Below are 22,459 nucleotides of genomic sequence, written 5' to 3'. Positions count from 1 at the left end.
TCTAAGTCTCTGGTCTGAGGAAAGACACAAAGCTATGTCCTTAGGAGACACCCTCGCTGGATGAAAGTACAAAGAACAGCTCTATCCTGGAAGGAGGCCTGGCCTCCCCTGCCGCTTTTCCATGGAGGTGAAAGATAGGTCTTGCCTTTAAGAACTTTGCTCTGAACTGGAAATAGGGCTCCCGGGATCCTGAATCTGCTGTCTCCTTGCATGTGCCTGAGTCTTGGAGTCTGAGGACACAGAGTGGGGCTTAACCAATCCCGCTCCTGAGGGAGTCTACTGAGGACCGTAAGTGATGATGTTTCTGGGGCCCATGTGGCTCCTTGAAGCCAGAGGCCAGGATACTTGGAGAACCCAGGCCCTTGCAGGTACCCTGCTCCTCTTACCTGTGGCCTTCCCATGCAGTACTGGCCTAGCTGGGCTTCTCAGTCCCTCACCACACCTTCAGATGGCTATCCTTCTTCTGTATGCAATGAGAGAGTGCCCACCCTGTCCAAAGCTGCCCATTACTGCCTCACTAGGGCTGGGTAGGCCAGCCTGGGTGGAGGAGAAGTGGGTCAGCTGGTAGCCATGGTGACAGCAGCTGCTCCCTGCCAGCCTTCCCATCTCCTCACCACAGTGCTCACCGATGAGATCCTTTGTCCAGTCTGGCAGGGATGAGGGCTTCGGAGGGTGGGTGGGGTTGGAGGTGGGCAGAGCATGTGGGAGTGGGTTTGTGTTCAAGCTTACACAGGCAGCTGCTTGGAACTGGTGTGGGTGTGTGCCTCAGCCCAGAGACCAGGCTTGGAGTAAGACATCTCCCTTCCTTGCTCGCAGAAGTGATGGGGTTTTTGTCACCCCTTTTGCTGGGCAGAGGACAAGGGTAGATAGGGTATGTGGGTATGTATGCGTATATGAGTCTACATGTCTGTATCTGCCCCTGTGGCTGCTTCTGTGTGCCTTTGTGTGAGTGAACGTCTGGAAGGGAGTGTGTGCTTCCAGCAGGGCCTCTGGAAACCACATGGCACAGCTCAAGTGAGAAGCACAGGGACCCTCATCTCAATGTTATCCCAGGTATCTAGGATTGAAGTGTAGGGTGATCCTGCTAACTCTGTGCCTTCCCCAGAAGAAGTATCTGGTGAATAAGAACTAACACCTGGGGTTGGAGGCATGGCTCAGTTGTTAGAGCTTTATCCAATGAATGAAACTAGTAGGTACTGAGTTCAAATTCTGGTCTCAGACCGAAAAAAAAAAAAAGGAAAAGAACTAACACCTTGACAGGTTTTTTTTTAAACCATGTACAAGACACTATTGTTAGTAATAACCATGTGGTCACCCAACTGGATATTGAGCACATAGCAATCCTTACTTTTTGGTATTTTGTCCAACACTTCTGAGGCATAGTTATCTTCACTTTCGGGATGAGGAGCAGTGGGCATGGGGGTTTGTATAGAAGCCCTCCATCTGGCTTGGGAGGGGCAGATTTAGGTTCTTGCTAAGTCTGTCTACCTCCAGAGTATGTGTTTTTATTATTCTGCTCTTCTGCTCCTCATTGGCTCATCTGAGCCCCACTCCAGCTGGGAGAGTCCAGTGGGGAACAGGTGGCCATTAGGGTCATCTTAAGAAAGAGAAAGTAGAGGCTCAAAGAAATGGAGTGATGGGTGGGAAAAGTCACTTGGCTGGGGGTAAAGCAAGGAGTATCTCCCACTCCCCCCCCCCCCCCCGGCTGTTGGACATGTCCCAGGGTATCTAGGAGACACACAGACATCGTTAGTCAGATGGAGTATGGAAAAAGGGAACTAGGTCTAAGGCTCTTTAGCATTTAATCTTGGGCGAGTCTGTCAGGTGTTAAAGGGTTTTATTGTTGTTCTTTTCTGTGGGTGGTCCTGGGGATAGAACCTAGGACCTTGTACACTGCTCTGCCACCCCCATCTCTAAAAAATCTTAAAGATATAGGACTTCAGCAGTCTGACATTAAAATCCAGAGGGCAGATTAGGGAACTAGTTTTAGGAAGGAGGAAACAGAGACTCAAGTATGATTTATTCAAGTTCCATAGCTGTCTCCAAAGTCTGTCTTTCTTTTTATGCCAGTCTTTGGGCTTGGACTCAGGATCTGGGAACTGTCCCTGAGCTTCATTTGCTCAAGGCTAGAGCTCTATCACTTGAGCCACAGCACCACTTCTGGCTTTTTCTGTTTATGTGCTGCTGAGGAATTGAACCCAGGGCTTCATGCATGCTAGGCAAGCACTCTACCACTGAGCCACATTCCTAGCCCTAAAGTCTTGTCTTTTTATTCTACAAGCTATTAGAAGCCCTGGAGGCTTGATGTCTTTGATAGCCCTTCTTTCAGTTCTTCCTTTCCAGACTCTTTTTTTATATCACCCCCTCCTGGGAGCCTTCCCCAATTGCCTTCACCTTCTCTCCTGAAAATTGGTATCTCAGCATAAGTGATGCATTGCACAAGTACTGTTGGGAGGGACACAGCCCCTAGGATGCAGAACTCTGTGCTCACATTCATCATTTTGGTGATTTGGGGTTTTCTTCCAGGTGAAAAATGAAGGGGGAGCCCCCAACAGGTCATGTGGAACCTGAGATTTAGGAGACTCAGGCTGGAACTCTGGTTTTGCCATCAACTTCAATGTGTCTCCTCCATTTTGGACTTTGATTTCCTGATCCACAAAATGAAAGGCTCAGGCCAGAAAAGAGATGGCAAGTCAGTTTTAGCTCATGAGCTCATTCTTGTCAGCTGGTGCTGGAACGCTGTGCTGAGAGGAACTCTGAAGGCAACTCTGAGTTCTGAAGGAAAGAGATAGACTAGTGATGTCTGCCCTGTGCAGAGATTAGGAGAAATAGGAGGAGTCTCAGTGCCTTCCAGCTTCAATCCAGCATTCTGTGATTGATTTCTTGGTCTTTCATGTTGAACGAGTGGATGACTGTGTTCATCTTGGGTGCCTCATAAGTTGGTTGGATTCATGATCACAGAGACCAGGTGGCCCAGAGGACCTGACAGGTCACTGCAACCTGCTATTGTCAGGATCAGGAGAGGGTTGGAGAGCCCATAAAATAGTGAGAGCCCCTGGCAGAGGACTCATTGATTCCTGTGGAGCTTAGAAGGCATCTCCTGAGTTTGGGTGGTGGGAAGTCAGTAGTTCCTTGTCCCCAGAGGATAAAGCAGAACTACTTCCTCTGCTGCCACAGAAGTAGAGGGGAGTTAGCAGGGAGAACGAGAGAGAGAGAGAGAGAGAGAGAGAGAGAGAGAGAGAGAGAGAGAGAGAGAGAGAGAGAAAGGGGGGAGGGAGAGTTGTCTCTGTGGTTCAGTGAGGTCATGGGAGAGTTTGTACTTACTTGATGTACTGGTCCAGATATGCTTGGAGACAGGAGAAGTGACTTTGGGTCAGTAAAGTGACTTTCCATGGAACAAACATAATTGAGTCAGTAATGGTTCAAAGCCATCAGTATGTGACTGCCGTATTCTAGGCCCTGCTGCTTCCTCACCACTCTGCCCTCATCCCCACCTGCTACCCCTCTTCCTAAGCACCCAGTGGCCATCTCTGTCTTTACCTCTGGCTGTCCAGAGCCAGACTGGAGTCAGATCCCTAGTGCTTAGCCCTCCACTGCTGCTTACACTCACAGATTAAGCTTTCTCAGCAGCAGGATTTTTCCAGAGCACCTAATCTGATCTCTTTATTTAACACATAGATGAGGAAGCTAACACCTAGATGCCCACACAAGGAATCTGTTCCAATTGGAATCATACATCCTGATTCCTAACCCACCTTCCCCAGGTGCTCTATGAGGATTCCTGGAGCGGCGGTCAGGCCTCAGGGCCTTGGGTCCACCTTGGGAAATGGCCTGCAGGCTGGGGTACCCAAACATTTATCAGTTCTCCAGGTCCCCTGGGTGATCCCTGGGAGGGTGAAGATGAGCAAATAGCTCTGGATGGTGCAGAGTCCTGGATGTCAAGCCAGCTACTTGTGCTTCCATTCATTATTCATGAGGAAATGTGAGCACACAGGTTGGCAGGGTCAGGAATTCTGTCCTTATCCTATCCCTTCTCACCCCTCAGGTGACACTCTCAAGAATCCTGGAGGCTCACCTGCAAAGCACCTGCTTATGTACTATAATCTGGGGGAGGGGTTCTGCCCTTAGATGCTCCCGCCAGCTGAGGGGAGATGGTTGGAAAGAGAATATTCTCATCACATTGTACTTGGTGTCTTCTCAGAGTCCAGAGACCCAGGGCCAACCCTGAGCTTGAAGGATGGGTGCTCTGAGCATTCTTGCCTTTCTGTGAAAACAGGAAAGCTGTGTTCTAGTCCACACCTTGGCGCTTCCTAGCTGAGTAGGGAAGGACAGGCAGGTCCCTTTATGTCTGAGATTCAGTTTTCTCATCCACGGTATGAAGATAACAAAGTACTGCATGGAAGAACTGTAAGGAACAAATGAGTCTTAGCTTGGCAAATTCACAGTATCAGATAAGCCCTGTCCCATCTTCCACCATAAGACCATGAAAACTGGCACCAGAGCTGGAAACTAAAGAGAAGAGGTCATCATAGGCCATAGTCCAGGGGGACTTTCCATTAGTGCAAGGTTGATGGAGAGGGTGGAGAAATATAATCCGGGCCTCTGAATACATCACAGAGCGAGTGAGAACACACTAGATAGCTACAATAGCTACAAAGCAGGCAAAACCAGGCATTGACTCATTTCTGTTGTCAGCCATAATTCTCTAGGCTGGCAGGAGCCATGCTAATAGTGAGACCAGGTGACTGCTTTCGGCTGTCTGGGGACCATCTTCCTCACTGGCCAGAATAGTGACTTTCCTTTCCCACCCTCATTCCCCGCCCCCCTTTTTTTTCTGTCCTTTTGAAAAGGGTAATAGGCCTGAGAGCAAAGGATCAAGCAAAGTGTCCTAAAGCCTGTGAGGCACAGCTACCCCAGAAAGGGAACAGGGCTGGGACAGAGGCAGGAGGGCCCTGGGTTCCGAGAAACATGTCTTAGGTGGTAGCTTTCTTCTACTCTGCTTGAGACGGCAGCTAAGAGGTCGAGGCTGACCATTGGAGACCCCACTTCTGTGCAAAACAGGCTGCAAAAGCTGCTGTCCCCTCCCCCCCAGAGTGGTTCTAGAGCCTTCTGTCCTCTTCCTCAGCACTTATCGTAACCATCATTAAATATTTAATGGTATAATTAGTTATTTACTGTCTGTGTCCCCTCCTGGACTGGAGGCCGTGGGAGGGCAGGACCACACTGGCCTGGCTTGCTTCTATATTCTTAACGTTCAGCAGTGGCCTTGGAATTTTAGGAAATTAAATATTTGTTGAAGGCAGCTAATGAGGAGAGTAAATTTCTATACTTTGGAAAGGAATTTGGCAATGTAGTCCAAGAATACGGGAAAAAAAAAATATTCCCTTGGTATTAGGCAGGATGCTTTTGGATAGAACAGAGAATTCGGATTCAAACTGGCTGAAGCAATGGAAAATAGATTCTCTCTCAGAACTGGAAGAGTAGAGAAAGGTGAGGCTCCAGGTGCGGCCTGTCATCCTTTGTCAGGCCACGTCTGTGTACCTGAGTGTGCTGTGGTGCACTGGCTCAGCATTCTCAGCGCTGAGTCCATCTGGGACTGGGCTTCTCTGGGTCTTGGGGAGGAAGGAAGAGGGGGGGAGAGAGAGAAGAGAAACTTGGACTTGATTCAAGAGGTAACTATTGAAATATTTAAGTCAATTATGTTACCTCTATATGGTGGACTATTATGGTGACATTAAAACATTTATACAAAGTATTAATAATACTGGGAAATACTTACACATTAGGTTAGATGAAGAATGCCAGGATCTGCCATTGTATTTACACTGTGAGCCCAAGTATTTCTTTAAGCACACAGAAAGGAGCTGGGTTAAAATGCTGACGGTGGCTACCTCTGGGCAGTGCGGCCAAGGGTGATTGTTTCCTGCTGCTTTAGACATCTCTGGACCAGCCCGCTCCCATGGGAGGGCACCTTCCCCCTCCACAGTCTGCCCAGATTGGAGCCTAATTTCTTTTCTGTTCTTATTATTTGCTATGAGAGTAATCATCCCTAATACATACTGAGTCTTCTCTCTATGGCTTGACATTGTGCTTGGCATTTTACATGCACTATCTAATTTAATCCTTGCAGCAGCCTTATAAGGTAAGGGTTATTAGTCATTTTATTGAGGTGGTTACTAACATTCCACAAATGGGATCACAGGCTATCCTACTAGTGGGCAAAGGCCTTTGAAATTCAAGCCCAGGCCATCTGACTCCACAGAGTTGGTCTTCACCCCCAAACCAGGTCATCTTCGGGTTTTTTACATCTGTGTGAAGGAAACAAGAATAGTCCTGTTTGTGTGTGTGTGTGTGTGTGGTGTTCATCTGTATTGTGCCCTTGCTGAGCTGAAGACCAAACCCAGTGCTTCAAGCAGGTGAAGCAAGGGTGAATAGCCCTGTTTCTTGAATCAGACCATGTGCACATGCTTGAGACTTATTTGCCCATTTAATCTTTACAGACTCAGAGAGGCCAAGTAACTTGCCCTAAGTCACACAGCTGGGAAGGGGTGGGGAAACTGTGGAGTCCAGAGTTGCTGGGGTCTGATGTGGAATCCCTTTGCCTTCCACTCTCCACTCACCTTCAGAGTTGCCTGAGGCTCTTCAGAGTTGCCTGGGGGACCATGTTTAACGGGGAGCCTGGTCCAGCCTCGGCTGCAGCCGCTAGGAATGTTGTGAGGAGCTCCAGCATCAGCGGTGAAATCTGTGGATCCCAGCAAACTGGAGGAGGGACAGGGACCACTACAGCTAAGAAGAGGCGCAGCAGCCTGGGCGCCAAGATGGTGGCCATCGTGGGACTGACCCAGTGGAGCAAGAGTACACTGCAGCTTCCCCAGCCTGGTGAGGGGTCGGGCACTGAGGGGTGGGGGCGGGGACTGCCGTGAGTCTGAACGGGTGGAAGGAAGTACACCCCACCCTTCCCTACTTTCATGACAGGCGCTGCTCTAAGACCAGTGTGCGCTGGGCCTGGAATCCTCAGGTCGCCCTATCTTGTGATGCACGGGTATATGTGGACCCCACATCACAGGGGGGCCAGCCCTGTCCACCCAGACTCCCCTCACTGTGGCATTAGCTCAGATACCAGCTGGCTTTATTTTAAACATCTCTTCCTGCTTATTTTGCTCTGAGTAACAACTTCCCTAAGAAACCTTCAAATAGGCAGCTTCCCTGGAGTGTGTGGGGCAGGGATGCCCATGGACACTCCCATCCGGGCTGCGGAGAAGGGGCTTCTCCAGGTCTTAAAATAGATTTTGCAAAGCCTTTCACACACACACACGTGCAATCTTTTCCAGCAGTCACTCTGCCATGTGCTTTCTGCTCCAGGAAGGGCCCAATGGGGAAGGACTTAAGGTTATTAGTGCCTTAGGATGGACAGTAGAGGCCTGGGACAAGGGGGCAAGGAGGGTGGAGATACAGATATCCAAGACTTGGATTGGGATAAGACCAAGATGGATTTAGAGTTAGGGAGGTAAAAATAGAGGGTTATGGTGCCAGACACCAGAGGCTCAAGCCAGTAATCCTAAGAGGTTGAGATCTGAGGATCAAGATTTGAAGACAGCTTGGAAAGGAAGGTCCATGAGACTCTTATCTCCAATCAATCACCAAAAAGCCAAGAAGTAGAGCTGTGGCTCAAGTGATAGAATTTTAAAAAAAGCTAAGGGATAGCACACAGTTCTTGAATTCAAGCCCCAGTTCCAGCACCCCCACCCCCCCATCCTCAGAAAGACAAGTTAGACTCCAGGGGTCTGTCTCTGGGAGACCAAGCTGAGCAATCCAGCTTCAGACTCAAAAGCTTTTTGTGCCCTCCACGTGACTGGGAGAGAGTCTTCCAAGGCCACAGCAGGGACTGAGTCACCGGGAGAGGCTGCAGCACTCTTCCTCAGCTGCACAGACAGCAAGCTGGGGTGGAGCAGACACCAGGAAGACCTTTTGCCTGGGAAGGAGATGAGTGATGTTGGGGCTTCTGGATCGCTTGTCTCCGTGGTATGTAAGGGCATGGCTGAAGGCCCGGGGCCTGGGGCCAGGGGAATTGCCCAGATGCCCTTCTAACTGCAGGTCCCTGTGAATCATCTAATCACTGAATGTCAGAACAGGAAGGGCCCTCGGGGTCAGCCTGCATGTACTCATTTGTCTTGAGGCATTCAGAGCCTGGGGAGAAGGTGCTTTTTGTAGAAGGACCTCAGACTGGCCCTCAGAGCCGCACTCTGTCATTTACTGGCAAGTTGTTTCATGTCTGCAAGCCTCCCCCTTTGTTTATAGAATGAGGACAACACATATTGTGTGGAGCTGTCCTAGGGATCAAATGAGAGACTCTGCAAAAGTACCCAGCTTCATGCTTGGCACACGGGAGACATTCAGCAAAGTGCTGGTGCTGTAATTGTTCTTGCAGTCACTCAGTAGAGCCAAAAGAGGAGTGAGCTTTTTGCCTCCACATCTGTGTGGCGAACCCTCTCTCATCCACACTCCTTCCCACCTCCCCAGTCTCAGGTGCACACTAGTGTCCCAGCTTGGAGCTCTGTTCTGGGTGGCACAGTCTGGCACTACAGGGCCATAGAGGGCATTCATTGGCCCTGGAATCTCTACTCTGGGAAATGAGCCCAGAACAAAGCCCCTCCTCCCCTACTACCCCCACTTGGGATGGCTTAGTTGCCTACAGAGTTGAGCTGTGTGGGGTTGGGAGGAATTCATCTCCTGGCTGCTGCCTTCCCAGAGCCTCCTTCCTCCTGGCTTATCTGGATTCTTCATTGACTACAGCCCTGCCCACCCTTCTTGGTTTCAAAGCCTCTCCTCAGCTTAGCCTGATGTTGTACCAGCCTCCTCTCTAGTGACCCTTGCCTCCTTGCCCCCTTCCAGTTCAACCCTCATGTTTTCTACAATGACTGGACTCCAAAAATTCAACCCTGATGTTCCAGAGGGCTCATCCCGACCCTGAAACCTTCCACGAGACTTGTGGGGAAAGGCTCTTTCACACTGGGTCTCAATTTCCTCTTTATAAAGTGGAGTTTAGAAAAATGGTCTTCCGGGCTGGGAAGTTGGCTCAGTGGTAGAGTGCTTGCCTCGCATGCATGAGGCCCTGGGTTCGATTCCTCAGCACCACATAAGCAGAAAGAAGCCAGAAGTGGTGCTGTGGCTCAAGTGGTAGAGCGCTAGCCTTGAGCTGAAGAGCTGAGGGACAGCGCCCAGGCCCAGAGTTCAGGCCTCACGACCGGACCCAAAAAAAAAAAAAGAAAAGAAAAATGGTCTTCCTCAACTTCCTTTGGTGTCCATTTTCTGTATAGTAGGGGCAATGAAGAGGTTAGTACCGGAGCTTTGGGGGTCCCACAACACAGGTGGATTTTGACCTGGCAACCCAAGGGACATCCTTAGGTAGACCTAGCCCCTAAGATAGGAGCATGTCTTTTCAGTACCACGGATAGCGGCCCTGCTCTCCTGAGCATTTTTGGGTTCTGGGTCTCAGGACCCAGGATCATTTTGGAAGACACTATAGGGAATGCTACTGCAAGCTGTGACTGCCCTTCCCTTGTATGTGATAGATGAGATGGTTCCTGGATCTGTCTCCAGGGGCCACAGAATTATTGCAAGTGACTTGGCCTGGTTCTCTAGACAAGCTACATGAAGTTATTCTCGAGATCAACAAAGGTTACGACTGGTCAGATAGGAAGCCAGTAGAGGAATTATTTCTCTGAGTTTGCAAGACCTTTCCCCTCACCCTGAAGAATGAATTTTATCTCTGCTGAGTCACATCTCAAATAGATGAGGCATTGGAAAGGGATAAAAGAAGTAGCGGTTCAGCAGATTAAAGAGTCTGAGGGCCTGGCGTCTAATCCTAGTTCTTTGGGGACTAGGACCTCATGATCCCCACGTGTGAAATGCTGAAAGGACTAGAGAAGTACCTAATATTTCAGGATTCCAAGTCCCCCACTCAGGGGCTCACATTGGGTTGGCCAGTCTTGTCTAAGAAGGCAATTTCACTCCCAAATAGGTCAGAGCTTCCCCAAGCTCTAAAAGAGTGTGTGTTGAGGAGGTGAAGATGAGGGGGAGGAAGGAATGTCTTGCAGCCCCCACAACCATCTGTTTCCTAACTGAGGTAAAGGGGATTGTGGCAGGAGCCAGGGACAGCCATCATTTTCCCCAGCCCTCTCTGTGTGTGATGGGTCATAACACGCCATGTGTGGGTTTGCATGGCTGTGTAACTGAGCAGACAAGTTTAATTTGACTATACACTTAACTGCTCCACAGAGAACATTGTGTACATGTGACGAAGGCCTGGTAGGACTATTTATGACTGTGGGACTTTGCATACTCATGCACATGATCTTGTATATGAGATGTTTCTTAATTCCTATATGTAAATGGTGGCACTTGTATTTGATAATGCCCCATCCATAAGTAGGTATGAGATAACACCACCCTGTGTGCACATGAGACTGACTGATTGATGGCCTCCTTGATTCATGGCTATGCTAGTTACTCCGGTAGCCCCCAAGTTGAGCTGAGGTTACAGAAGATAATCTTCAATTATCACTTCCCCTCCCTGCCTCTCATCCACTGTGATACTCAGTTTTCCCTCCACTCCAGTAGGGACTTTCTGGAAGATAAGTAGGATAAATCAAGAGGAATAAAGTCCTTCTTCTTCTAGCCTGGGGTCTTGAACATCCATCCCTTCCCTAACCCACCACTGGAGGTGGGTGGGAGAGAGGATCACCAAGGTAACCAGTGTACAGGCTATGCTGTCTGCCTCAGCCCAGGCTTCTGCTCACTCCTGTAGGGCAACTCCACTCTTCATTTGTTTGGGCCTCTAACCAGAGACAGCAGCAGATGGCTCAGTTCCTGTCTGAGCCCCACGTCCCCATCAAGTTTCTCCAGCAGGCAAGCTTCAGCAAGGGAAGCCCCTGCAAACCCCTAACTCATTCTCTGTCCCCCTACCCCTCCCGCTCAGGAGGAAGCACGTCTAGAGAGACCACGCTGCCATGCTAAGGAGGTTGCTATGGAAACCCAGGCAGACTGGTGCTGCTCAGAGAGGGAAAGTGCCCTGTGTTCCACGCTAGGCTGAAGAGGGGGCTGGGGGACCTGAACAGGGGCACAGAGACATTGAGAGGGTGTGTGTGTGTGTGTGTGTGTGTGTGTGTGTGTGTGTGTGTGTGTGTGTGTGTGTGTGTGTGTGTGTGTGTGTGTGTGTGTGTGTGTGTGTGTGTGTGTGTGTGTGTGTGTGTGTGTGTGTGTGTGTGTGTGTGTGTGTGTGTGTGTGTGTGTGTGTGTGTGTGTGTGTGTGTGTGTGTGTGTGTGTGTGTGTTGCCCATAGTGCTTTACCTCTGGGGCTCTTCTGCAGACCTTTCTCCCAAAGGCTAAGTCAGTTCAGGTCAAGCTGGCAGTCCCTCTCCAGTCTCACCTTTGAGGGCCTCTGCAACTCACCACACATGCCTCTCTGCACATTCAGAACCACCTCAAGAGGGGGACTTTGGCCAGGTGCCAGTGGCTCATGCCTGTAATCCCAGCTACTCAGGAGGCTGAGATCTGAGGATCCCAGTTCAAAGCCAGCTCAGGCAGGAAAGACCGTGAGACTCCTCTCTCCAAATAAACCACTAGAAAACCAGAAGTGGCACTGTGGCTCAAGTGGTAGAGCGCTCCCCTTGGGCTGAAAAGCTGAGGGACAGCACCCGGGCCCACAGTTCAAGCCCCATGACTGACCAAAAAAAAAAAAGGAGGAGACTTTGTTTGGGTGGCCAAGCTTTGTGGGATTTTCTGGGGTCTGGGAAGGTATCAGAGGGGTGGGGTGGGTGATTTGAGTGTGGCAGAGTCCCTAGGGAGACCTGGCAAGAGAAAATAAGATCTTCCAAAAGAGAATGGGAGGAACAGGTTTGGAGCAAAGGCCGAAAGTCTTCAGGGAAGCCTGTAGGAGGAGGGCAGGACCCTCCCCAACTCCCAACTTCATTCTGTTTTTGTTTTTGTTTTCCTCTTATGCCTGTCTGAGGACTTGAACTTATGGCCTGAGCGCTGTCTCTGAGATTTTGTGCTCAGGGCTAGCACTCTACCACTTGAGCCACAGCACCACTTTTGGCTGTGTGTGTGTGTGTGTGTGTGTGTGTGTGTGTGTGTGTGTGTGTGTGTGTGTGTGTGTGTGTGTGTGTGTGTGTGTGTGTGTGTGTGTGTGTGTGTGTGGTTAATTGGAGATCAGAGTCTCATGGGCTTTCCTGTGCAGGCTGGCTTCAAACTTTCATCTTCAGATCTCATCCTCCTGGGTAGCTGGGATTACAGGTGTGAACCACCAGCCCGACTCCCCAATTGATTCTACAACTTCATTCTACATCTATGGCTGGCATTCTTTCTAGTCTGCTTTGTCTGCGTGGCAGGGTGGGATGGCAGACCAGCTTGGGGGGGTGGGCTCAGCAACGCCCCGCCTACAGTGAGAGGTGAGAGCCCTGCCCCCCTTGCCCACCACCTGCACTTTCCCAGAGGGTGACTTTGGCAACACTCTCCAAGAAACCACAACCCGTGGTCTGACCTTGTTCCCTCTCTCTTGTTGGGATATGGGGGTCCCAGAAGGGGCCACCAAGAAGCTGCGCAGCAACATCCGGCGGAGCACGGAGACCGGCATCGCGGCGGAGATGCGGAGCAGGGTCACGCGCCAGGGCAGCAGGGAGTCCACAGACGGGAGCACCAACAGCAACAGCTCGGATGGCACGTGCGTGCGCACCCCCGGGGGGCCGGTCCTGCCCACGAGTCTGGGCTCCTCTGTGCCTCTACCTCCCTTGTCCCCGCCTCTCGATGCCTGGTGTCTAGGTTCTAGGTCTGATTATTGCTCCCTGACCCCTGCTCCTCATGTTGTCCTGCTCTAGGGGAGAAGGGTGGAAAGGAAAAATCTTACTAAGTCTCAAACAACTGTCCTGGCTGAGATGAGTGGAGCTTTCATTTAGTAGCCTTCTGGGGAGGAGACTGGACTAGATCGCTGTGTTTTTCAGACCATTGGTGGTGACTTGGACACAGAAGTAAGATCTCTGTATTAAGTTAAAACTAGCCTTAGAAAAAGAAATCGGAAGGTCAGGTGAGCCCTGTGTGGTAAGAAGGCATTACTTGATGAACTTGCATCTCAGTTTTTTTATGTATAGATACACATAGGCCTGCGGTGAGCTGTGATGTTAAAGTCTTATCTTACAAGCGAGTCACTAGGTTAGATATTCTCCTAAATCAATGATCTCTCTAATCAATGCAGATCGTTTTATGGCTAAGATTCTCTGCTTCTGTTTTAGTAAGACCCTCTAATCTCCACTCTGATGATTCTGTGGCTTCATCATTTAATATTCAGTGATTATGTCTCTCACTAATGAGATGACTCTTGGTACTGCTAAGAGTCCTAGATTGGCTCCTGGACCCCGCCCCCATTCCCCCACAAAAATCCATGCATTTGAAGTTCCTCATATTAAATGGTATAGTATTTGTATCTGTATTAACCTGCACACATCCTCCTGAATATATCAGATCATCCCTAGGCTATTTTTAACATCAAATACAATCGTAAATGCAATATAAATAGACTAAAAATTTTTGTTGTTGTTGTTGAGACAGGGTCTTGTTATACAGCCCAGGCTAGCCTTAAACTCTCCATCCTCCTACCCCAGATTCCCAGGTTCTGGGATTACGGGTTTGTGTTATCCTGACCATTGTAGACTACATTGTTTAGGGTAGTAAACAGAAAAATGTCTGTATGTTTAGTACAGACACAACTTTTTTTTCTGGCACATTTTCCATCTGTAGTTAGTTGAATCCATACATTGGGATCAAAAGGATAGCAAGGGTTAACTGTACCTTCTTCCTTGAATGCAAAGAGCCATTACATCTTGGCCAGTGCAGAGCATCATTGGGCATCTCTGAGCAACAATTCCTACACTGGAAGTGATAGTTTAGTACTTGTGATTGCCCTGATGGATGTAGATACCATCATTATCTCTACAAGTAAGGAAACGGAGGCACTCTACCCTGAATCACAGCTAGAAAGTGGTGGTGGAGGCAACATTGGCACCCCAGTCATTTGACACTCTTACCTCAATTCACCTAAATCTCTACACCTCCTTAGTAAGCTCTGAACTTCGGTGACCTTGAGAGTCTACATTTCTTCATTTAACCTTCTCAAATCCCAGTAGCCTACGAATGTGATACTTGACTACTGCTGGTCATAGTCCATAGACATGAGTCACCTCTTGGGAATAGGGGTGGTGGTTGAGCTACCCCTTACAGGCTCTCTCTGATAAACATACATTGGCCAGTGGGAGCTCTAGGCTCAAACTCTCCAACAAAGGAGTCTTCCCTGGCTAGCCTTTTAACTCTCTAGCCAGGTGATATTTGTACTTTGTTAGGCCCATTGTGGGCCCAGAGCAAGCTTAAGCCAACCCTCTCTTACCTGTCCTTTCCCTGATGGCCACACGCAGAACATTCAGGCTTAAGAATGTGGAAAGGCAGCCTTTCCCCTGGGTAACAACATAATAACTCTCATTTATTGTGTCCCATTAGTCCGGAACCTTTTCTGCATCATCTGCCCCAACCCACACCATAACCCTGGATGTTCTGGTTTGCAAGCAAAACAAGTGTCTTGCCTCTCAGAGCCTTTGTTTTCTTATCTGTGAATCTAGATAATGGTTCCCACCGCATGACATAATGCATGTGGAATATTTGGTCCACTGCCAGCGGTTGGCCAGCTTTCAAACACTGTTCATTTTTTAAAATACTATTTCTGCCCTGCCTTCCCTAGCCATGGACTGTCCACCATCACTTGCCATTCATCTCAGCCTTGTAACTGTGTTATTTTAGTCTCAGTTGCTGTTTTGGGCACCACCTCATCCTCTTGTCTTGGATCTTAAATGTATAGGCAAATCAAACCTCAGTTCTTGGAACTAGCCCCAGGCATTAAAATGTCTGGCCTGTGTCTCTGGCTCTTGGCCTTAGCATCAGTGAGGCCACTGGTGTCCAGCAAGCCTTGCCTTTTGAGGGATACTTCAGAAAGCCCTATACTTCAGAATTAAATACCATCAGAGCGAGAGTTTTCATATTAGCCTCTTTAGTGACATCCAAGTATTTTTCTTCATTTAGGCAGAAATGTAGAGTCGTCAAACAACATGCAGTATTGAGTGATACACTCATACTGTATGGAGGAGAAACTGAGGCACAGAAAGAATGACAGAACCACTAGCCCTACTCTCTATGCCAAGGCTACCCAACACCTTTGTGCCTCTCTGCCCCCTCCTGCAGGTTCATCTTCCCTACTACCCGGCTTGGAGCTGAAAGCCAGTTCAGTGATTTCCTGGATGGGCTGGGACCAGCCCAAATTGTGGGGCGACAGACACTGGCCACACCCCCCATGGGTGAGTGGGGTAATGGTGGCTGTGGGCAGGAAGGGTGAGCTCAATGGGACCCTGCAGTATGGTGCCAGCAGAAGCCTTCCCCTGGGCCTTTGAACCAAGGTCGAGGAGTTAGCAGAGCATTCACAGGTCCTCTTTTGAGCAGAAAAGACAGGTTTGTGCTGACCTTCCCCCCTCCCCCCCGCAGCTTTTACCATGTCACTTCACTGCCTGCCCCCTCTCCACCTGCTGTATAAAGAAAAATAGTCACTGATTGGCTGGGGTGAATTCATAAATTCTCTGTGTGACCTTTGCACCCTTGGACAAGTAAGTGACTTTCCTCATCTGTAAAATGGAAACAATAAGACCTTCTTGAGTTGTGCAGTAATACCTAATTTATTGGGCTTCTTGTAGTTGCTTCACATGAACTATTTTAATGTATCCCTTAAGAGCTGTGGGTGATGAGACTTATTATTCCAAACAGTGACGGATACCTGGAAGCTTTTTCATAATTCTCTCTCCTTATTCCTTCCAGCTTGGAAGAACTTCCCCCAAAGCCTACCCTTAGTCCACTTGGCTGCAACATAGCTCATTCCAAGAGTTCTCAGGGTCCCTCCCCTCTGCCTTTAGGTTTTAGCTGTGTTGGCCTTAAATGGTCCTTTCTAAGAGCCTTTCAGAAGTGCTTCCTCACTGCCTGTACATCACTCTGGCCTGAGCACTGTTTGATCCACATGTTCAAATGTAGCCCCTATCCAGTGCTTTGGCCCTCACAGCCAAAGAAGTCAACTGTAGAGCTTGGGTTTCCATTCTTAGTCAAGGCTCCTACTACAGCACAATTTTGTCTTCCTTGGAGGAATACACACAGGAACCTGTTCTGGAAGAGGGGTCCGTGGGGGATCCTTAGAGGGTGAGATCAGCTTTCTTCTGGCTCTAGGTTTTGCCTAATTCCTAGCTTTTGCTTTCAGGCCCTTAAGGGCCTGGGGAGTCTTTCTCCCTCCCCAGTTTAGTCATGAAATGGAAAGCCTTGAGAAGAGTGACCCACTTCTACCCAGCTAGTGCGCCATCACACTCTAGAATATTTGTGTGTGGTGCCCCCTTGTGTCCTAAATGTGGAAAGACAGGTTTGCATATGTTCTCCTGGATTGGGAATGTTGTGGTGAGATGCAGAGATTAAGTCCCAAGATCCTCCCTTCCATGAAAAGGTTACATATGCCTAGAAGGAGGAGGCTGAACATGTAAATCACTGTTCACCCTTATTTTTCCTAGAATGCAAAGTACATGATGGCTAAGAGAATCTAAAACGGGAGACTGATGCCAAAGTCTGGCCCACCTAATTTTTCAAAATCGAGTTTCCCTACTCCTTGTTCCAAGAGACTACTGCCTAATTCTAAATTCTGCGAATCATGATGAACAAAGCTAGGAGTTTCTAGAAATCAACAACATGACTCCACACACGAGATCTGCCCCAACTAGATGACCTGTATTGAGAGTCCAGGGAGTGGTCAGCAATCTGCACCCGAGGGCTGCCAAGCTCCCTTCCCTCCATTGGCAAGGGTTTCAGTCGACCCAGTTCCCAGGTGGTGGCTTGTATCTTGAGCGTGCTTGTAGCTCAGCATCTCTTCGCAATGAAATCTTTCAATATTTGACATATACTAAGGGGAGTGACTAAAGGCTTCTGTGTAGAGACAGATGAAGAGCCAGAGCCCACAGTGTCCCTGACTTGAAGGCTGTATGAGCCTGGCAGCCATCTGTGTCAGCCTAGGTGTGTCCCCTGAGGTCCTGCCCCCTCCTTACTCCAAGAGACCTGTCAAGCATGTCTTAGGCACACCTTGTCATGCTTGCTCCATCCGGATCCCCTCCCAGGGACCCTGCAGTATCCTCTGTAGACTGGCATTCTCTCCAGTAGCTGGCTCTGCCCAACCTCTGGCTCTGCTTGGACTCTCCCTCTTTTCTTTTTCAGGAGACGTACACATTGCCATCATGGACCGGAGTGGCCAGCTGGAGGTCGAAGTAATTGAAGCTCGGGGCCTGACCCCCAAACCAGGCTCCAAATCCCTCCCAGGTGAGGCTAGGAGCCGAGAGAAGGATTTGGAAAATAGTCCTGACAGGGAAGGGTATACATCTGACCTCCCCATCTAGCATGTCCCTAATCCTTAGCTCCATACTGGACTAAGTCAATAGTGTGTGTGTGAGGAGGTGGGTTGGAGGGAAAGGAGGGAACTCCAAGTCTCATCCTCTTGATTGGCTTTTTTTTTTTTTTTTGCTCAAGGCTGGTGCTCTACCACATGAGCCATGCCTCCACTCTTGGCATTTTGCTGGTTATTTGGAGATGAGTCTCTTGGGTTTGTCTGCCCAGGCTGGCTTCAATTCTCAGACCTTAATTTTCAGATCTCAGCCCCCTGAGTAACTGGGGATATCAGTGTGAGCCTAAATCAGTATTCTTGATAATCATTGGCACCTTGGCTGGAAGGCCAGTGAACAATGAGAGGGCAGAAAGAGGAAGAGTGAGACAGCCTCTCCCACCTGCTATGTACTGGCCAGCTCATTCTACTCATGCTGTTCACCACGCTCAGCCTGTGATTCTGGAGACTGGGGACAAGGTAGGCCTTAGCTGTCTCTCCTAGACTCTCCCTGTCATATTCTCCCTCACTTCTCAGCCACCTATATCAAGGCTTACCTGCTTGAGAATGGGACCTGCCTGGCCAAGAAAAAGACCAAGGTGGCCAAGAAGACCTGTGATCCTCTGTACCAGCAGGCTCTGCTCTTTGAAGAGGGGCCACAGGGCAAGGTGCTGCAGGTGAGTGCCACGGGCAAGTGGTCCAGAAAGCATTAGTTTAAGGTCATTAAAGGTCATTAAAGACCAGAAAGCTTCACTTTAAAAGTTTTTTTTTTTTTTTTAAGTCTCTATGTTGCCGGGCACCAGTGGCTCATGCCTGTAATCCTAGCTACTCAGGAGACTTAGATCTGAGGAGTCAAAGTCATCCCCGGCAAGAATGTCCGTGAGACTCTTACCTCCAATTAACCACCAGCAAACCAGAAGTGGTGCTGTGGCTCAAGCGGTAGAACACTCACTTTGAGTTGAAGAGCTCAGGGACAGCGCCCAGGCCCAGAGTTCAAGCCCCATGACTGACAAAAAAAAAGTTTTTATGTTTCATTCTATGCCAAGCACTGTAACAGGTACATTAATTTTTATTACCATTTATTTTTTACCACCCAGTGAGGTTATTCTTGCCCCCCATTGATTTTTAAAATTTTGGGGAGATGGCACTGGGCTTTGTACTCTTGCTTAGCTTTTTCAATTAAGGCTGGTATTCTACCACTTGAGCCACATTTCCACTTTGGGCTTTTTGCTAGTTAGTTGGAGCTAAGAGTCATAGAATTTTCTGCCCAAGCTGGCTTCAATTTGCAATCCTCAAATCTCAGCCTCCTGAGTAGCTAGAATTATAGGTGTAAGCCACCAGTGCCTGGCACTCCTAGTTGATTCATATGGAAGCCAAGGTTCTTCTTTATTTTTTGCTCTATGAACAACTATTATTTTTTGTTTCTGGTTGTGGGGCTTGAACTCTGGGCTTGGGTGCTGTCCCTCAGCTCTTTAGCTCAAGGCTAGTGCTCTAACACTTGAGCCACAGCACCACTATAAAGCCAAGGTTCTTCTAAGAGTTAATGAGATTGCTCTGCAAGTTGCACAGCTTGTAGGGAGAAGGAGGGTTGTTTGTCCGCTTCTTTCTTCTCCTACCTGATGCTAGCATTCATTACATCTCAGCTAGGAGCCTGGTTTTGAGTTGTGCTCTCCAGAATGACCTCATATCATTCTGGAGATGATCCTGTGAAAAATATGTGATTCTCCCCATTTTTCAAGCCAGGAAATGGGGGTCTCAGTAAGTGAAGTGATTTGTTGGGGTTTCAGCCAATGAATAGTTCAGCCAAGTGGAGCTCAAGCCCAGGTGACTCATCCCAGCTACTTGACAGTGACAAATTCATTAGCACACATGTTGTTGGTCCTTCACAGCATTCCCGTGAGGGAAGCTCATTGTGCCCCTTTCATGGAACCTGAGCTCATGTGGGCCTACAGTTCAGAGTCAATGACCCTATGTTGGGCTCAAATTCTAGATTTGGGTGAAGGGAACAATGGATCTAGAAGGCCTAACAGTACCAGACACACTAAGTATTAACAATGATGGTGGTGATTGCTGGTAGCCTTGCCTGAGGCCATGTAGGTGACAGAGAAATGGCTAGAGCTGTATCTGTCTGACTTCTCATTTGGGTTGTGTATTAGTCAGCTTTCCAAATTATAACCAAATTGTAACCAAATGCCTGATATACACAGCTTAAAAAGAAAAAAGGTTTGGCTGGGAAGGTGGCTTAGTGGTAGAGTGCTTGCCTCAGCACCACATAAGCAGAAAAAGCCGGAAGTGGCACTATGGCTTAAGTGGTAGATTGCTAGCTTTGAGCTGAAGAGCTGAGGGACAGTGCCCAGGCCCGGAGTTTAGGCCCACAATGACAAAAGAACTGCAGACTCCAAAGGCCCACAATGACAAAAGAACTGCAGACTCCAAAGGGTTCTAAGCCTAGACCCTATATTGGATGTACTAAAAAACATAAGCTTGAAATTCACCTAGCTCAGGCTAGGAATGTGGCTTAGTGGTAGAGTGCTTGTCTGGCATGCACCAGGCCCTGGGATTGATCCCTTAATACCACATAAACAGAGAACGCCAGAAGTGGCGCTGTGGCTCAAGTGGTAGAGTGCTAGGTTTGAGCAAAAAGAAGCTCAGGGACAGTGCCCAGGAGTTCAAGCTCCAGGACTGGCAAAGAAAGAAAGAAAGAAAGAAAGAAAGAAAGAAAGAAAGAAAGAAAGAAAGAAAGAAAGAAAGAAAGAAAGAAAGAAAGAAAGAAAGAAAGAAAGAAAGAAAGAAAGAAAGAAAGAAAGAAAGAAAGAAAGAAAGAAGGGAAGGGAAGGGAAGGGAAGGGAAGGGAAGGGAAGGGAAGGGAAGGGAGGAAGGAAGGAAGGAAGGAAGGAAGGAAGGGAAGGAAGGAAGGAAGGAAGGAAGGAAGGAAGGAAGGAAGGAAGGAAGGAAGGAAGACACTTAGCTAATCAAGTTGCCTCTACTAGAGTCGCAGGTGGAAACACTGAGGTCCAGTGAGGGAACTTAGGTAAGACCCACAGTGAAGAAGCAAAGGGCAGCTACAACCCAGGCCCTGGACCCCCAGTCTGCTTCTTCATGAGAAAAGTGGTCAGCTTGGATGCTGGGAGCCAGACATGCCCAGACACACCAAGCTGCCACAATTCACTGAGTGCTTTTGGGGTTTTTTTTGTTTGGTTGGTTGGTTTTTGGGTCCGGTCGTGGGGCCTGAACTCTGGGCCTGGGTGCTGTCCCTCAGCTCCTCAGCTCAAGGCTAGTGCTCTACCACTTGAGCCATAGCGCCACTTCCAGCTTTTTTTTTCTGCTTATGTGGTGCTGAGGAATCAAACCCAGGGCCTCATGCATGCAAGGCAAGCGCTCTACCACTGAGCCACCTTCCCAGCCCCGAGTGCTTTGGTTTAATGAGCTGTTCAGAGCTGCAGTTTCCCCTGAATAGAAATAATACACAGTACCCCAACTCACGTAGCTGGTTGTACTAGTTGAAATGCAAAGACCCTAGGACTGAGTCAGGCATGTCTCAAGTGCTCAGAAAATTGTTGCCCCAGATCAGTCTGAGTCCTGGCTCTTCCCATCTGTGCCTTGAAGCTTGTACGTGCCTGAGCCACTGCCCAGTCCTGTAGTAGGGAGGTGGCTCAGCTTCTCACTCTTCCTCCCCGGCTGGCAGGTGATCGTCTGGGGCGACTATGGCCGCATGGACCACAAGTGCTTCATGGGCATGGCCCAGATCATGCTGGATGAGCTGGACCTGAGCGCTGCAGTCACTGGCTGGTACAAACTCTTCCCCACCTCCTCCGTGGCTGACTCCACGCTGGGATCCCTCACCAGGCGCCTGTCCCAGTCCTCCCTGGAGAGTGCCACCAGCCCCTCGTGCTCCTAAGGACCTCACTGAGGACGAGAGGCCAGGGATGTTGTATGAAGGGAGCCTGTGGGTCCCACCTTCCCCTGTACATAGTCTGTGTCCTGGGCCCCTCATCCTGCTGCATGCCTGTTGGCTACTGGGCTTGTCCCAGTTGGCAGTGGAGACTGTGGTGTGTGTGTCTCTGTGTGTGTGTGTGTGTGTGTGTGTGTGTGTATGTGTGTGTGTGGTGTGTGTATGTGTCTGTGTGTGTGGTCACATTGTATCTGTTCATTTGTCCAGATATAGTCAATCCTGGTGACCACATGGTCTGAAATCCATGTCTTTGTACCTTGTTGAAAAGAAATCCAAAGGAGTGTTGTATAGGCCCAACTCACATCCTGAGTCTCCAGGGGTAGAAGTGGGGGGGTGTGGCCACTGGTTGATCTTGTCTGGCCCTCTGCTTGGGACAGAGCCTGTGTATTCCCCGCCTGTGCCTCCTCTTGGTAGTCTCTGCTCAGTTTTCTGTCTTGTCTTTCTTTCACCCTTGCCTCTCCCAGCATTGCTGCTGTGTTTGAGGAATGTAGCATCCACTGCAGCTGGCCACACCTGGGCTCCTCTGAGAACCCTCACTCCTCCTCCTTGTCCTAGCCCCTGGACAGCCCTTCTCACTGAATGCCCCCTTGCAGCATGTGGCATGTTCATCAGTTCCCTGGCTAGGGGCCCAGGGGAGCAGAGGATGCCCAGGAAGGGCAAGGCTTTGAAACTGTTGGCTCCCCGGTGCTGGAAACCACTTCCAACAAGCGAGCACAAGGAGGTCATAGTTTCCAGGGGTGCTGGCAAAGACACTCTAGAGGGAAATGCCAGTGATTCCCTTGGTATTTATCCCCCACCTCTTTTCTAGCTGCCGGTCTCCTGTCCTCCAACATGCCAAAGGAGTCCTCCTGGTGGGCCCAGGAGCTTGTCCTTAGAGAGGATGTCATCTGCCAAAATAAGCAGTTCTCCCCAGGCCCAAAGGTGGTCGTCCTCACTCTGGGATCATCTCTGAGTGCATGGCTTGCTAAGAAGTGCCCAGTGTAGAGCTGTTTGCCAGGGTAAAGAGGGCTGAGGCTGAC

The 22,459-nt window shown here is 49.3% G+C and overlaps 1 protein-coding gene across 1 annotated transcript; it reads left to right on the top strand.

The window, feature by feature from the left end:
- Nucleotides 1-6,662: 6,662 nt before the first annotated feature.
- On the top strand, nt 6,663-21,435 carry Rims3 (regulating synaptic membrane exocytosis 3). Its single transcript, XM_042683402.1, has 6 exons — nt 6,663-6,879; nt 12,580-12,721; nt 15,280-15,392; nt 17,329-17,430; nt 18,026-18,165; nt 21,174-21,435. The coding sequence occupies exons 1-6, from the start codon at nt 6,663-6,665 to the stop codon at nt 21,384-21,386; spliced, it is 927 nt and encodes a 308-aa protein (XP_042539336.1). The 3' UTR covers nt 21,387-21,435.
- Nucleotides 21,436-22,459: the final 1,024 nt, after the last annotated feature.

This window comes from Dipodomys spectabilis, unplaced genomic scaffold (assembly GCF_019054845.1).
Source record: "Dipodomys spectabilis isolate Male_0828 unplaced genomic scaffold, ASM1905484v1 ptg000002l, whole genome shotgun sequence".
Lineage (NCBI taxonomy): Eukaryota > Metazoa > Chordata > Mammalia > Rodentia > Heteromyidae > Dipodomys > Dipodomys spectabilis.
Note: the sequence above shows the minus strand (reverse complement) of the source record. Positions and strands in the feature narration are given on the sequence as shown.

What these genes read in the sequence shown, in the direction of transcription:
- Rims3 (XM_042683402.1), top strand. Translation starts at nt 6,663, where the DNA reads ATGTTTAACGGGGAGCCTGGTCCAGCCTCGGCTGCAGCCGCTAGGAAT. An exon ending in AGCAACAGCTCGGATGGCAC is followed by an intron (nt 12,722 to 15,279) that starts GTGCGTGCGCAC and finishes CCCCTCCTGCAG; the next exon opens with GTTCATCTTCCCTACTACCC. An exon ending in ACTGGCCACACCCCCCATGG is followed by an intron (nt 15,393 to 17,328) that starts GTGAGTGGGGTA and finishes TTTCTTTTTCAG; the next exon opens with GAGACGTACACATTGCCATC.